Consider the following 16,071-nt stretch of genomic DNA (forward strand, 5'->3'; position numbering starts at 1 on the left):
GATATGGACAGACAACCACAGGTCTCCACTAAGGTTCTAGAAGCTTTCCAAGCCACACGCAAGAAGATTCGTGAAGGTTTCCGAGTCCCGGCGTATATACTGCATATGGCATGGCCACATGGGTGGCCTCCCAAGTTGTGCAGTGTGAGATGAAGTAATGTGTAGTTAAGGTGAAGTCGCATACATTGTGTACAGTCAGACGTGCGCAAAGACTTCCTTATCAAAGCTTCCCACGTGTCATGGAGGTCCCATCTCTGAGGCATTGTTTGTCAGTCACGTGTGTATTGTATTTATCATTAAAATGCCTTTCCTGTTTTGTGGTTAGATTGTATTTATGTTCTATATATTGAAATATCTTAAGGTATTTGACGTGGACATTCCTTTCCATCTCAGATTGATGTCCTTAGATTCTTGAACCCAGGTTGGCTACTCAGAAAGTTGGCCTTCTCTAATTTCCATTTCCCAAACTAGTCCAAGTTGGCGAGGGTTTACTGTAGTTGGATATACTGTACACAAGACATGGAACATATGTAACGTATGCCTCTGAAACCTGGCTTTGGTTTAAAAGTTTTCCAATATCTACATTATTATTATGAATATAATAATAATGATTTAATACAATAAAGAATTCGTAAAATAAACTGTACAGTACTGTAATGTCATTTATTGTGCACATGTTACATGAAGCATTCCATAAACCTGTATACACGTATTCATATTAATTTGAAAATGTTTTGTTTCGGTACAGTACATTATTCTTAAGACAGGTTTTTTCTCATGCTAGGATTCTGAGTATCAAACATCAAAACAGATGTCCTGTAAAAATAAAATTTTTGAATTGTGACGTAAGTTGTAAAAAAAAAAGCAGAAATATGTTGTAATTTCAGTGTTTGGATAATTTTATTATTCGAATGACATAGAACCCTGACAATATTTAGTTAGTTCAGCATATTGAAGTGCATTACTCTACAGCAGGCATGGGCAACGCGGCCCGGACCATGTGGAGTCATTGAGAAATTCTATTTAACGTGGCCTGCAGTTCAGGTAGATGCAACCAGTATATGGTGAGTAAAGCAATATTTATTTAAAGAATAATCTTCACACAATTTCTCACTGTTTCATGACCTAAGAGTAAGAAACTACAAAAATGTAACAGTGAAATAAGTACGTATATATAGTCAACAATATAAACATTTTAACTTGTGAGTTTACGGGCCAAGATCGGCGCGGTCTGTTTGATGGATTAGCTGCTATATGGCAGTGGGTCACTTGGGAATTAACAAAGGTTGGGTAAATCCAAGTGGGATCATGGGGTTTAATTGATTAACCCTTACGCCCCAGGTGACATTCCAGAGTGTGTGCCTTTTCCTGCCACTTTAAATGCCCAGCTCGGGTTATCAGTTTCCAGTGTGACTATTTGCCTGTCATGCAACACACTCGGCCACAGGGAAGCTTCCTGAACGTAATTACCTACTTTTGTTTGTTTCATTTTATCATGTATCAAAGTAATATTGCTAAAAGTAGTGTAGTTGTATTGTAGGGGGGTATTACTGGAAAATAATGTGTTGTCTAATGGTAAACCCTGCTGCCATATGGCATCACGAAAATTGTGACCAAGTCCCAGGTTACTGATCTGACTCATTTACACTCAATTGCAGGGTCTCGATTGTTTCTCGTAATATGACAACACAACATACATACAGTATATTGTTTCTCACTTTTGATCTGTTTTCATTTTTGTATTTATGGTTCTTTATTATTATTAGAGTTATTATTACTACAGAGTTATTATTATTATTTTTTATTATGAATTATTATTATTATTACATTTTCGCCTCCCAGGCCCCTATGTTATAGCATTCTCAATTTTATAAGTAAAACCGTTCGTTATAGGAATATTCGTAGTAGGATCCGTTCGTTATAGCATACCCCACTGTACTTGCTTTACCACACAAAGACAACCAGACAGCCTGGCGACCGACTGCGTGTGTGTTGCCGAGCAATAAAATATTCAAAATTAATTATAGGAAATAAGTACAGTATAATCCCCCATCCTGGGGTATCGGGAAATTTTTCGGAAAATGTGCCCTTTGGAAAATCTTCCCCTAAGTTGGAATTTTCCATAAAATTCTGGCTTTGGGATCGACTTTTCAAGAAAATTTATATTATGGCTATCGGAGAGTTCCGGGTTTGAGGGATTCCGGCTAACGGATATATTACTTGTGGTTGGAAACCCAAGAAGTGTGCCAGCCTAGAAAGTGCAGCAGAGATCAGGGGATAGTGGCCCAGTTGTTATTAGGTATGGTGAGGTTTTGAAGCCCTTCCTAATGCCAACCCATAGGGTGGCAACAGCAAGCAAGACAGGGTTGCAACTCCTGAGGTAATCAGACTAGCTGTCCACACAAAGTGAATACTGTACAGTACAGTATTTGCATTTTAAAGAATATTAATAAAAACAATGCAATACTGTATTATTTATTGTATTCATATACATTCAGTACATCATTTGTTACTTTACAGCAAACATCTATACAAAACATTATTTGAACACATGATCATATCCTGCTAGTACACTCGATACAAAAATTATCTGCAATTTTTTTTGGCTTGACTATATGACAACAGACGAAGGATTTTGACAACTCTGCCGAGATGACAGGAGTCGGTGTTCATTTTGACATCCATCAGACCCCACCTTGTATATACTTTCTGTAGCAAGTGTACCTTTAGTTTCAAATCCACCTTTCTCAAATGACCTGCTGTTTTCTTATTATCTTTATGTACAGAACTCTGAACACATCAAATATCACTATTTTATCCTGTTCATATATCTGGTAAAATACTGTATTTTTTTACTGTATGCAATTTATGAAATGCATTGTGAAATCCATTCTTACTGCTTATATTTTCTAAAACATTTAAATAAATTTTATCCCCATAGATCATACACATTTTGTAGTCTTATTTTGGCTATTTTCAAAAATCCCTGACCTTAAAGTTTGCATGAGTTGAAATTACATAAAAAGACCCCCCCCCAAAATTTCAATTAACAATTATCTGAAACCCTAGAGTTTGTTTTTAATATACACTTCCATACAACAAACTAATTGGGGAGGGGGAGGTCAGTCCGTTAAATCTGAAATAATAACGGACTCAGTCTGTTACATATCAACATAGTCCAAAGTGACACTCCATCACCTCTAACATTCTCCATCACCACTAATATTCACCAACACTCATCAACATCACTTACCACCACCAACTGGTGTTTACAGGATGAGAATGCATTCAAAGTGGGGCAACAGAGTGGCAGGCTAGCAGAAAAAAAAAGTCACTACGCTTTAGTAACACGTACGGTATTGGTTGGTTGTAAGTGGTTATAAATATTTGCTAAAATATGGGGAATCGTTCATATAAAGAACGAGTGTGTGAAGCGACTTGAATGCTACCAAGAAATTTTTTTACACAAGGAGAAGAGTGGCGATTGGCTGCGAGAATACAGGAGGGCCAAAAAGCTCTATAACAAACAAATGTTATATTGGGTGGTGCTAAATGGGCTAGTACTGTAATTAATTGATAATTTGGACACGAATGGACCTCATTCTGCAAGTTTTTTTTACCTTAATGGACCAGTAAAAATTTTTTTTTTACTATAATGGATCCCACTCTGTAATATATGAACCTAATTCAAACGGATCACGAGTGTCCGTTAAAGCTGAGGTCCATTATTGACAGTGTCCATTATATCGGGTTTACTGTATACCAAATGTTCACAGAAATGTGGGTAACAATTAGACTTCACAATAGAGTATCTAGAAGTATTGCTACTTCATCATGTTCCATATGGTGGTGGCGGTTGATGGACATAAATTAACTATAAAAATATATCCCCCCAGATCTTTATAGAAAAAAATCTTATGAAAGGCTTCAGTTCATCTGCAGCCTCACTATCTGAAGGTTAAAAGGTTTTTCTACTTTCCATCACACTGTGATTATGTTTTGATCAATGTCTTTAGCAGTTCACACATCTTTTCAAAATTTCAAGTCTTAAATTAAAATGCTCAAAATTAGCAAGAAAAATTTTTCTGTAAATGTATTTACACCACTTTTCAACACAATTTCAGAAAATGCATGGAGACATTATTGCATAACCCTAACATTAGAGTTGTCCATTGGGGTCAACAAAGTTAAGTTTTAATGCATCAGCAGTCAAGTTTTATTTGTCTTTGACAACACTGACTTTATGGAGTAGTACTGAATTTTCCATCACTATAACCAGTAAATGTGGATCTGATTCAAGTGTTTACTTTTAAATTTGATTTAACAAGTTCTAGTTTATCAGTGTGTTTACCTTGCTTTAGTTTTTTAAGAACGAATTCCTGTGGATGTGGCATTACATAACGTAACTTCTCCCAGAACTTGGGGTCACCCCACTGGAGATATGTCCGTGTGGAAAGGTACAGCTTGAGTTCTTCATCAAGTTCTGATTCTGGTGGCAACTTGGGGAGAAGAAAAACATATTACTTATGAGGAAACACATCTATCACTAGTAAACTCATGCTAGAAATGCAAGATACAAGTTCTCCTTAAATAGTCACTGTACTGTCAAAGGCTTGGACTGTATAAGTTTAAGGGACAGCAACTTAATCCAGAAAAAATAAAATAAGCATTAAAATCTACCTATCTTAACAAGAGGTTTGGAAATTATTATTATTATTTTTTTTTACTTCTCAAGATACTATAATGATTTCATTAGTCTTAAGTATTATCTAAAGAAATTCTACTTACCTCTCCATAAACAATAACAATAATCCTATTGGTTTTATCTTTAAGTGCTTTGGAATGGGCAGTTTTAAACTCCAGGTGTCCCCAAACATTTTCTATAAAGTTAGAGGACAGAATCACAATTGTGCGGCGACTTGCTTCAATGCTCTGGTCAATCTGGTTTTGGATAAACTCCCCAGGGACCCAGTCACGGTAGTGGAGACATATTCGATATTTAGGATCGCCAGATTCTAGGCCAGGCACCAATTTTGTATTCACAAAATCTTCATCCTGTAAATAATTTACATGTCAAAATTTATTTGTGAAGACTTTACACAGTACTGTATTCAGTCCACTGTTGAAGACCATAAAGATGAGATTTATTTTTTCTTCTATTGAGGGTCACTAGACTATGGACAATAAAAGTGATTTTGATAGTATAAAAACTGGAAACAAATTAAAATTCTGAGAAAACCAAGGAAGACTTAGAATTCAGATGTGTATGAAGTGCCTTTGAAAATTCCACAACCTTTGTCCCATGAAACTTGAAAATCACTTATCAAACAAAGAAGGAACAAGATTTTTAGCTAATATTCAGGGAAGCCCTTGAATTATTAATATAAAAATATTTGCACACATCACAAATCAGCTGACTAGGGAGGAGGAAAGGCCACCATTTATTTTAACTTCTTTAAAAATTTTATTTCCAAGCAAATGAATCCTAGGTGTCAATTTACAGATTGCCATCAAGAACAGTGATTGAGGTATTGACCAGGAACAGTAGTGTTGTTGGTACCGCTACAGACTTACCTTATTAGAATAGCTGATAAAAGCATCATACTTTTTATTTGCATCTTCTTCCTCTTTTGCAATAGCCCATAGACATAAGCGATGTGTGAATAACCAGACCTTGATATCCCGCTTGTACTTGTACACACTTACAGTTCCTAAAATATAATTTTTCATGTGAATTTGGTTTCTTCATAATGAAAAAAAATACTTGTACTGTACTGTATTACATTACTGGGCAAGCTTAAAGAAAAGACAAGACCAAAGATAAATGAAAATTCTGTGATCTGCCTTAGATTACATTACCCCAAAACCCCACAACCTCTCTTCACCACTCCCAACACCCCACAACCTCTCCAAACACTGTTAAAAGAGGTTGTGGGGTATACAAAAATAATTCAGTACAGTTCAGTAATTCTAAACAAATAAGCTATTACAATTATCCTAAATCTACATACCCTGTACTGGTATTATTTATTGGGGGTGTTGTAAGTCATTAAAATATCACAGGCAAGATGACACATTCTGTATATATACCGGGGTATTACCCCTCTTAATAACCAAGTTTAGGAACAAATCATTTCTTTTTGTATTTTCTTCTATCTTACCTTCCCAATTTTCCATCTTTTAACACAAGCATATTTATCTTAACAGGGAACACTGAGCCTTAATTTAGAAGATAAGGATCCAAGTTCTTTTCAGCTGTCTTTAACACAAACGTAAAGATCTACACTACAAATCTTATTTTACCATCCTTTGTGTTTATTATTTACTAACCTCCCTCTTCACATATTACAGGTGCAACAATTCATTTTAAACAGAAGGGCTTTTAATACAGTATCTGGCTGCTCTTCATCTCTCACAGGCCATCCATACATTTCCACATTGGTAACAGTAAGACAAGTCATTCGCTACCTGTCACCCTTCTTTGAGATGTTCTACAAGGAGCTTTTAAAATGGAGGTTTTGGTTCAAGATGAGAACACTTCCACCAGAGGAATATAAATACAGTACAGTACGTATACTAAATAAAGAATGTTATGACGGTAATTCTCAAAACTTTACTCCCTGTTCAGTACCTGCAAACCAGGAGTGATGTAAAGTAATAAAAATTGTGTACTGTACTGTATTCCATTTCAGCAGCCTTTTTCTCAAACTAAAATTAATTCCCCTTTTCAACATATCTCAAGTATGATTTAATGTTCATCTTGCTTCATCTATTCTAGTGTTAATTTCCCTTTCACATATGCGATCACAATTTACCTTATCTCTTAACTACTGTACACCAAATTTTCCCCCTGTTTAAGCCTGTCTTGCTTACTACATTTGTTATTCAGTTATATACTTAAAATTTGTATACAGTACTACCATTACATGTATTTAATTGTTTTAGTCTTTACTCCTAGTTTTCACTTTTTTCCACTATCTGTTAACCCTTTAATTAATCCAGTACTTCTTCACTTCTGCAATGAGAACAGTGCAGTATTTATTTCCATTCCTGCCCATTTGTTTTATAAATTCTGCTGACAGTTGATCAACCCCAATAGCCCTGTAATTTTTCATTTTATGTACTGCTACCTCAACTTTTGCTTATTATCTTTAGTTTTTATTGTCCCATCCCGCTAAAATCCTATTTTCTAGTTCATTTGCAGAATTAACTTTTCTATACATTTCTCTGGAAGTTTACCTCATACCATTACTACACTGCACTTTTTATAGTATTTAAAAAAAATTTTAAAGCCTTACTAATTTCAGCTAATTATTATTATTTTTTCAAGATTCAATTCTGATTCAGTCAGTTTTAGCTTGATTATTCTTCATCCATTAAGTTACCCCCCCCCTCTCTCTCTCTCTCTCTCCTGCCATTGTATTCAAATTACCCATTATGATTAAATACCAGTAGTCCTAGATCTTCAGAAGCTTTTCATCTTCATAAAACTTTTCTGTGTCCTTATCATGAGTATCATCTGCTGTTAATAAACCTAAATTATTGCTAATTCCATGGGTTATAGCATTAACCTTAGCTAACAGAAATTCTTATGACGATAATACTACTTACAACACTACTCAAATTCAGCTTTATGAGGATACCTACACTGCATTTTATGATCAGAACATGTAAAATACAGTAACATTCTTCTACAAAAACATTATTTAAGCCTGTCATCTTACTTCATTTTAACCTAGAACCAAGATGCCATTGTAAAATTTTTGATGTTTGTAAGGAAATCATTATGCAAACATTACAAATCTACATGATAGAAGTTTAAAGTTTTTAAAATACTTTGTAAACCTTTAACTGTTTCTGCTTTTGTGAAGATGGACTTTGTTTTTGTCATCCTTATAGCTTAAGAGGCTTGATGCTCTTACCAAGTTATAAAGAGAATTACTGTGTTATATCTTATTCATCTTTGTGTTTATTATAACATTAGGTGTATTTATCAAATACAAAGATAAATACCCGGTAACAATTCCAGCCGTACACTCACCAAGCACAAAGAAGAGGAACAGGACAACAATGATGGATGAAACAGTTGCTATGACCAAAGGCTGCTGAAAAATGGGGCATAGCTCTTCTTCTGAGATTTCAATCAGAAGTTCCTCTTTAGTGTTGCAGAAAATGTTATGGGAGTCAATTACCTGTTCAAAGAAAGCACACACCAATATTACCCTCCCACTTAAATTATACAACTTGTACAGTATATCAATTTATATCGTTTTTTTTGTATAAAATGTTCATATCCACATTTTAAAAAGGCATATAAATTTTCCCACATTTTCAGTAATACAAGCAAAATAAAATAGCAATTAAATCTTACCTCTCTTGTGGGATCCCGGAGAAAGTTATGCAGGTCAACAAGATCACAGTTACAAAGCCAGGGATTGTTCCCTAGGCTAAGAACAATGGCTGTAGTGTTCAAATATACCAAAAATGATTTTGGAAGAGTTGTCAAGTTATTACCACGAATATCTAGAACCTGTAAATTTTCAGGAAAGATGGTGTCATTGTCGAACACAAGTTTATTATATGGCATCGACAAATTCACAAGAGCAGAATACTCTGGGTCTTGTATGCCTTTCAAACTTCTGATGGTGTTATTTCTTAAATCTAAAGTTATAGAATAATTTTCCTTGGGTAAAAAGTCACTTTTCAGCTTTGGTATGGCTTGTAGTCCTTGATAGGCACAGTTGATGATGACCATCTTATCGTGAGATCGTACAAAACAGGTGCAACTGGCTGGGCATTCCTGAAGCTTGCATTTTAGAGTTTCCGTGTTCACATTTGCAACATTAACTTGTCTGTTCTGTTCTGGATATGAGCATTTTATTTTCCCACTATCTAAAACATTGAGCTGGAATATATCTTGCATCTCTTCAAAAGATCTTCTTTGTAACAATCTTGCAAACTGGTAAATGTCACAATTACAGACTAGTGGATTACCTTCTAGATATACAGACACAACTTTCTCAGAAGAAATATAATCCACATCTTGGAGAGAAACACTTTTGATCTTATTTTTTCCCAAATTAACTTCTAAATTATCTGATTTGAATGACAGATCCCTGTAGTCCAAATATTCAATGATATTTCCATTCAAATTTAGTTTTGTCACATTTGGAAAATTGGTGCCAAATGCTTGTGGTACAGCAGAGATTTTGTTATCATTTAGAAACAATTCAGTCAGACTTTTTTGCCCAGAAAGAGGAAAATGTTCTTCGACTGTGATTTGTTGAGAGGCCTGTGGCAAGTCACTTCTGGGTGAAGAAAAAGATATATTGTTTCTTTGCAAATCTAAAATCTGAAGGGCAGATTTTGGATGTGGAAAGGCAGAGCTATGGAGGACACTGATGTTGTTGAAGCCCAGATAAAGTTTCTCTAGATCTTGACAGTTTTTAAAAATCTCTTCTGGTAACTCACTCAGGCTATTATTATGTAGGATTAATGTTTTCATATTTCGTTGATTATCAAAACAGCCGGGTGGGAGATCTGACAACAGGTTTGACTGAAGATCTAGCAACTTAAGATTTACCAAATCAGAGAACACACCCGATGGCAAACTCTCCAGAGCATTTTTATTAAATCTAATATTTATTAAATCTTTTAGGCCTTGAAATATGCCCCCTGGGATGTTGGTAATCCAATTATTATTTAAATTCAAGTATTGTAGTTTCTTGGATGCCTTGAAAAGCTCAGAGGGAAGAGACTTAAGCCTGTTGAACTCAATTCTAACATGTATCAACTCTGGACAATCATGAAAAACATCCTTAGGGAGATTTTCAAGTGAATTTGAATTGAGTAAAATCTGTCTCAGGTTTGGAAGACTGGAAAACACACTTGAATCGAAATGTGATATTTTGTTATGTGACAGTTCAAGAGACAACAGTTGAGAAAAATTTGATAATAACTCTGGGTGAATTTCAACTAGTTTATTATCCCATAGGCTTAGGTTTGTTAATTTAGAGAGATCTGAAAATATACCATTAGGCAATCTAGTTAATCCATTCTCAGTAAGACGAAGTACTGTAAGGTTTGGTGTACTTTTAAATAAAGATTCTGGGATCATTTCCACATTATTACCGGTAAAACTAAAATATTGCAATTTAGGAGTTGCTTCAAATAAGTTTGGTGGTATACTGGTGAATTTATTGCCTGTAAAATCTAAATTCTTAAGGTTGGGCAGGCCTTGAAGGTGCCACTCTTGTAATTCATCTTGCCGAAGACCAACGTTATAGAATATCAGTGTAGTAACATTTTCAGGATTTATGCCAATTTGAAGAAAAACTTCACTGAAAGACCTATTGAATAATGGGCATATTTTAAATTCAATATATCTGATAGCTGAAAAATCACATTCCTCAATGAGTGAAAAGTTGATATGTTTTGCTTCAGAACGGCAAAGGAGGTGAAGCACACTTTGTGGATAGTCCTTATGATCACTTATACTGACGATGATTCTCTCTGGGTTACGCATATCTGGACAGTTCATTTTATTATTGCCAATCCCCATGCACTGACCACATGGTATCACATTGGCATAACCCCCAGATATCCAAGAGCACAAGATGAAAGCCAGTACAGGAAACACCCATGAGGCCATGATGCTGGAGTAGTTAATCAGTCTAGGCTGGGCTGATGTTGCATTTTATCTTGTCAACTGCAAAAGAAAATATACTTTACTCCACGTGAACACATTATCATATACAGTACAGGCAGTCAACAAGTTTCAAACGCCGACTTACAGACACCTCACTTACAAACGGGTTCCCAATACATACTGTACATTCGTCACTAAAATTGTATTTTTTTTACATTGCAGTACTTTATATTGTTTAACAACTTTATTTACAGTCTTTACATTATTTGTTATGTATTATACAGTATTATTGTTGGTTTTTATGGGCAAAGTTGTGCTTTACCCTAACCTTAACTATGGAATTAACACTGTTATGATTTACAAACAGAACGTCTTACGAACAGGGTCCAGGAACATAACCCGTTCATAATGCAGGGACTGCCTTTATTTCTTTTAACATTGCTGTACAATACAGTACATTGTAATTAAGTTTCTAAGGCTCAGACAAACAGAAATTTATCAAGAAAAATTGTATGTTTGGGATCACCACAAGATTTGGTCCTCCTGATACTTTCACCAGGGGAAGGTGTGAAGTTAGGTTATGTTAGGGTAGGATAAGTTAGGGTAAGTTGTTAGATTAGTATCAGGATGACTAATCTTCAGGTGAATTAAGGAAGGCGAATCTTCCAGTGATACAAAAATATACAAAGTGGAATATCTTGTAATGAAGTTACCATTTTGTGAGCTACTGTTTCAGGCAATCATAAACCCTAATAAAAACTTGGATATACTTGTTAAATCAAAAGTATATCCAGAAAATTATAAGATTACGGGAGGAGTCGAAGACTGACCAAGGGTGAGTGAGAGGGAGGATGCGGAGAATACTTTTTTTTAATACCAGTAATCTTAAATGGTTAATTTTCAAACATCCCCACTTGCTCAATACAGTGCTTGCTGACAATGTAACAGAACAGACTCACTGCCCAATCGCCTAATACACTGACATGTGAATAAGAGGATAAAAAAGGAAAAATATCCTAATATTAAGTGTTGTATTCCAGTGTCAATCACAATATTTATGGATTAAATATACTGTACCCTAGACAAAGATGCTAGATAATGTAATATGAGGTAGGTGGGTAGTGATAGTGGGTTGGGCAGGATAGTAATGGGTGGTGGGTAGGGCAGTGAGTGGGGTGGTGGTAATAGCAAGAGGTGGGCAGGGCAGTTAGGTCAAGAGCATGAAGCAGGAAGGAAGGCAAGGCAGACCCGGTAGAGACAATGTCGATAGCAGCAAGATGTAAACGAGGAATGTGTTGTGAGGTATCCGAGGAGGAGTGCAATCGTATTATTTTTTTATCAATAAAAAGAGTGAATGATGAGGAACACCAGAGAAAAGGAAACTGAATTACACACCACAAAAAACTATCATACAGCTCACTCTACACACACTGACTGGCTCACTGTTCTGAAGTGGTCGCATCCTCACAGATTCATTAATGAAATACTTCTTTTAACCTGGAGTTGTAGGAGCAAACTGTATATTAATGTTGAACTAACGTTACTTGATGACGAAGATATTTGTACTGTATCACAAAGACTAACTACTGTACCATGCCCAGCCCTCAGTATAATACAGGTACTCTTCATAATGCAACAGATGTGGCACCAGACTAAATACAGGGGGTATACAATTTTCAGTAATCAACAAAATTGAACTTTTTTCAGTCTTATCAGTAAGTTTATGTATTTCTATAAACAACTCTGGTTTGTCACAGGTACTGAAGACCAGAGATGGGGGTCCAAGAAGTTGTGGGTTGGGGGCAACAAGGGAACCCACCCAGCTGGGGGGGGGGAGGGGGCTATAAGCCCCCCTTTGGAATTTTTTTGAAATCTGACCAATATCATGGGCATTTTGAGGCCATGTGCACTAGATATTAGGAGATATTCTGCGGTCAATAGTACAATTACTTTTTACTAAACGAAACCGCCTGAGTACAATACTGCATTAAAGAAAAAGTGTTGGATTTTCTGATAAAAAAGGACCCTCAATTCTCCTGTCAGAATAAAATAAATAAACGCTTATTTTCACTACTAGGAAACATGAATATTAATAGTGAGAAAAAAATGAGTGGCGTCGACCTTCAACATAGTGGGGAAGTACTGTGAGTAGGGGTCGAGGTGTTGGGGTTTTCCCATTAAGGCGAGATAATCCCATTTGACCGAGTGACCATTTACGGTAAGAAATTTCCTACAGTAATTAAAATATTCATTTCAATTACGGTAATCACAATTTTGGGATATCTATATACTGTACTTGGTGCACGTACGTACATAAGTGTACGTGTATTACTGTAGGTGCTTATATTCATATGTAATCGCAATTCAATAATAATACGTACAAGAGAACACTAGTTTGTCAACAAGCGTGGGTCCGGGCCTACAACTGGTACCCTGATGTCATGTAGACAACAGGTATGTACTGTAGATACATCACCATAACTATAGCATCAGATAGATTGATTCGTTAACTTCGGAGAAATACGATAGCAACAGACACAAGGAGGTTTATTTTATTCAACTATTACGTTCTCACTGCTTATGACTAACTTAGCCGATCTAAAGATGCCGAGGTTCGCCTCTTGAAGATCTGCAACCCTCCTGCCCATGCACCTGCCAACTTTCATTATTCTATTCACACAACACACACAGACATCTATTAAACACAAAACATACAATTTCATCTCAGTGAAGTACAGTATATCAATCTTCTGGGTAATATCAACTTGTCATAAAATCGACAAGTCAGTACTGCACATTGATCCACACAAATGAGGAATCACCTTATTTCACCTGATAGTTAATCGCCTGAACCTACCTGGAGAGGTGGAGTTGGATTAGGTTTGGTTAAGTTGAATTAAGTCAGCGTTAGGGTGGTTGGTTAATTTTCAAGCGAAATTAGCTGGGGAAGGGCTAATATTCAAGAAACCCCAACTTACTTTCACAATTCTAAAATTTATATTCCTGTACTTGTTAGATTAGCTGTATCTGTACCCTTGTTTCTTGACGTACTAAACAAATTCATAAAATCCAATAGTTGACTACGAGACTAAACAGTGCCGGCAGAAACAAGTAACCTTAATGTGTGCGAGAAATTTTAAGAGAGAACACAACGTCACAAAACACCTAAGGTATAAATAGCAAGAAAAGCGATATCATCCTCCATGTTCCATCTTAAGTTTAGAATCATAACATCAGATTATATACTTAATGAACACTAATAACCTTAGTATTGAACTGAAGTACATCGTGTCTATGCGTTTATTAATACTAATGACTCCAGCATACTTTCTGCAGGAGTGGGGATGACACCTAATAGTTTGGGTTAGGTTAGACTTGGTTAATTTGGCCAAAGTGTTTACTTCTCAAACCTGCCCAACCATCATCTGTGCTAGCGTCTCCCTTCATATCAACCGACATGGCTAATGGTGGTGCTACAGAATGGCGTTTCATCATTATACTATAATAAATACAACTATCGTATTCAGTGAAGCATGCTGTGAGAATACAGCCTCTGCCAACTGCCAATTTAGGGGTTCACGTCTTGCTCATTCACTTTCGGGATGCGCTTCAGCTTACTGGTACTGTTTAGCCACTGCGCACTCATGGTGAAATCTAAGACGGTATTCAAGGTCTGACACTTAATCCGCAACATGCTTTTTACTGTTTTTAGCGAAGATAAGGGCGGTTTTTAGTGTGTGTATGTTGGATGCACTACATTCCAAATACTGCTATACTATAAGAATTCCTCACCAGCAAGGAATCGAACCCTCGACCTACTGGGTGGGACTAGGGAACGCTTACCGGCAACCCACAAGGACACTAAAAGCATTCCCTAGTCCCACCCATAGCTGAACCTTTGGTGAGGTCGATGATTATATGTTCAAAGTCCGCGTGTTATATGGACTAAAAATGAAGTATATATATATATATATATATATATATATATATATATATATATATATATATATATATATATATATATATATATATATATATATATATATATATACACACAAGAATTTTCATGAAAAACTAACCACTCACACGAGAGGTTAACAACCTTGAAAAAAAATTGGCAACAGCTATGACAAGGTAAAATTCACAGCGTACGAGTGAGGTTAACGCAGCGGGGATTCTTCAGTTAACATAGACCATTTCTTATTTTTCTCATCACTGTAGTAAATTTTTTTTTAATTATAACAAAGGGCATTTGTTATATTTATTTACAGTACACAAAAGTTACGAAAACCTTAACGTACAACTGTTATATAAATTATTTTCAACACGACAGTAAACAAAGGCTACAAAATAACGAAACTAAAGTTATAAAAAACTGTCAGTAGGCCACGGATAATCCCCAGCTCAGCACAATTACAGCGAAGGTTAACAAGCCAAAGAAAATACAAAGGTCAGCTAAAGTCATTGAATAAAAAATAGTGTCGCACTGATTTACAAGACTTTGGTTGTTCGTGTTACTCAAGCTGTTAGGACATCAAGATTCAAGTGTTTATGAAGTCAGGCAGACAAGCGCACCACACAAGCGAGGCATTACAATATTGTCCGAAACTAGGAAAGTCACCTAACCTATCCCAAACTAACCTAGCCAAAATTGTGACATTTTCCCGGTCACATTGTCCAACGCATCATACATTGTTCGACTACAAGCTGCCTGGGGGCTCTCTCTCCTCGTATCACTCAAAAGTAATTTAAGTTGTATACTGCACACACCACCATGAGGGTTACACCTACTGTACTTACTCACCCCGCTGCAGGTCTGTCTTCCCCGTACCCACCACACCGCACTCATCATACCAAGGTAATCAAGACGAAACAAGAATTGTCTAGGTGGTGTCTAAGGTCCCCAGCATAGCACCTTACACACGAAGTTACAATAAATCAACCATGAAAAGTCCACTCTACGGATCTTTAATTCTTGCTTGTCATCCTGACGAGGCTGTGGCCATCACAGCTGGGATTACCATCTTCAGTGTTTAATTTTTATTATTTCTTTTTCCCCAGTTGAGCTTTGGTAAAGTTTACATAAAAAAAAGTCTGGATTTTCCCAGCCTCATCCCAATGTACAATATTTTCCTTAAAACTCGCCAGAACCCTAAATTGATTTCGTATACAGTACATGACGAGGATTTTCTCTACTATTAGATGTATTTTCACTGTTACACATTAGAAATTATTATTTTTAATGCAATCAAATCTAAGTGAAAACTATACCGGAGTTGTCAAACTTCAAAAAGTCTACCATCATCAATCACAAAGGTTCGTTCGTACGGTGAAAATTCCTAGTAAATAAAGATATGATAATATATCTAAATATATCTAAATTTTGACTTAGGCTAAAACACAAACACCCAAAAGATACGGAC

The 16,071-nt window shown here is 36.0% G+C and overlaps 1 protein-coding gene across 1 annotated transcript in view; it reads right to left on the reverse strand.

Moving 5' to 3' along the window:
- Positions 1–2,459: 2,459 nt before the first annotated feature.
- The window catches only part of LOC121859491 (protein toll-like), a 45,619-nt gene continuing 32,007 nt past the window's right edge, over positions 2,460–16,071 (reverse strand). Inside the window, exons 2-6 of the mRNA XM_042356333.1 lie at positions 8,372–10,708; positions 8,042–8,192; positions 5,575–5,711; positions 4,789–5,055; positions 2,460–4,499 (exon numbers count right to left, since the gene is read on the reverse strand). Of these exons, the coding sequence (XP_042212267.1) occupies positions 4,296–4,499; positions 4,789–5,055; positions 5,575–5,711; positions 8,042–8,192; positions 8,372–10,651 (3,039 nt within the window). The 5' untranslated portion in view covers positions 10,652–10,708 and the 3' untranslated portion in view covers positions 2,460–4,295. The remainder of the gene's footprint in view (positions 4,500–4,788; positions 5,056–5,574; positions 5,712–8,041; positions 8,193–8,371; positions 10,709–16,071) is intronic.

This window comes from Homarus americanus, unplaced genomic scaffold (assembly GCF_018991925.1).
Source record: "Homarus americanus isolate GMGI-L3 unplaced genomic scaffold, GMGI_Hamer_2.0 scaffold7626, whole genome shotgun sequence".
Taxonomy (NCBI): domain Eukaryota; kingdom Metazoa; phylum Arthropoda; class Malacostraca; order Decapoda; family Nephropidae; genus Homarus; species Homarus americanus.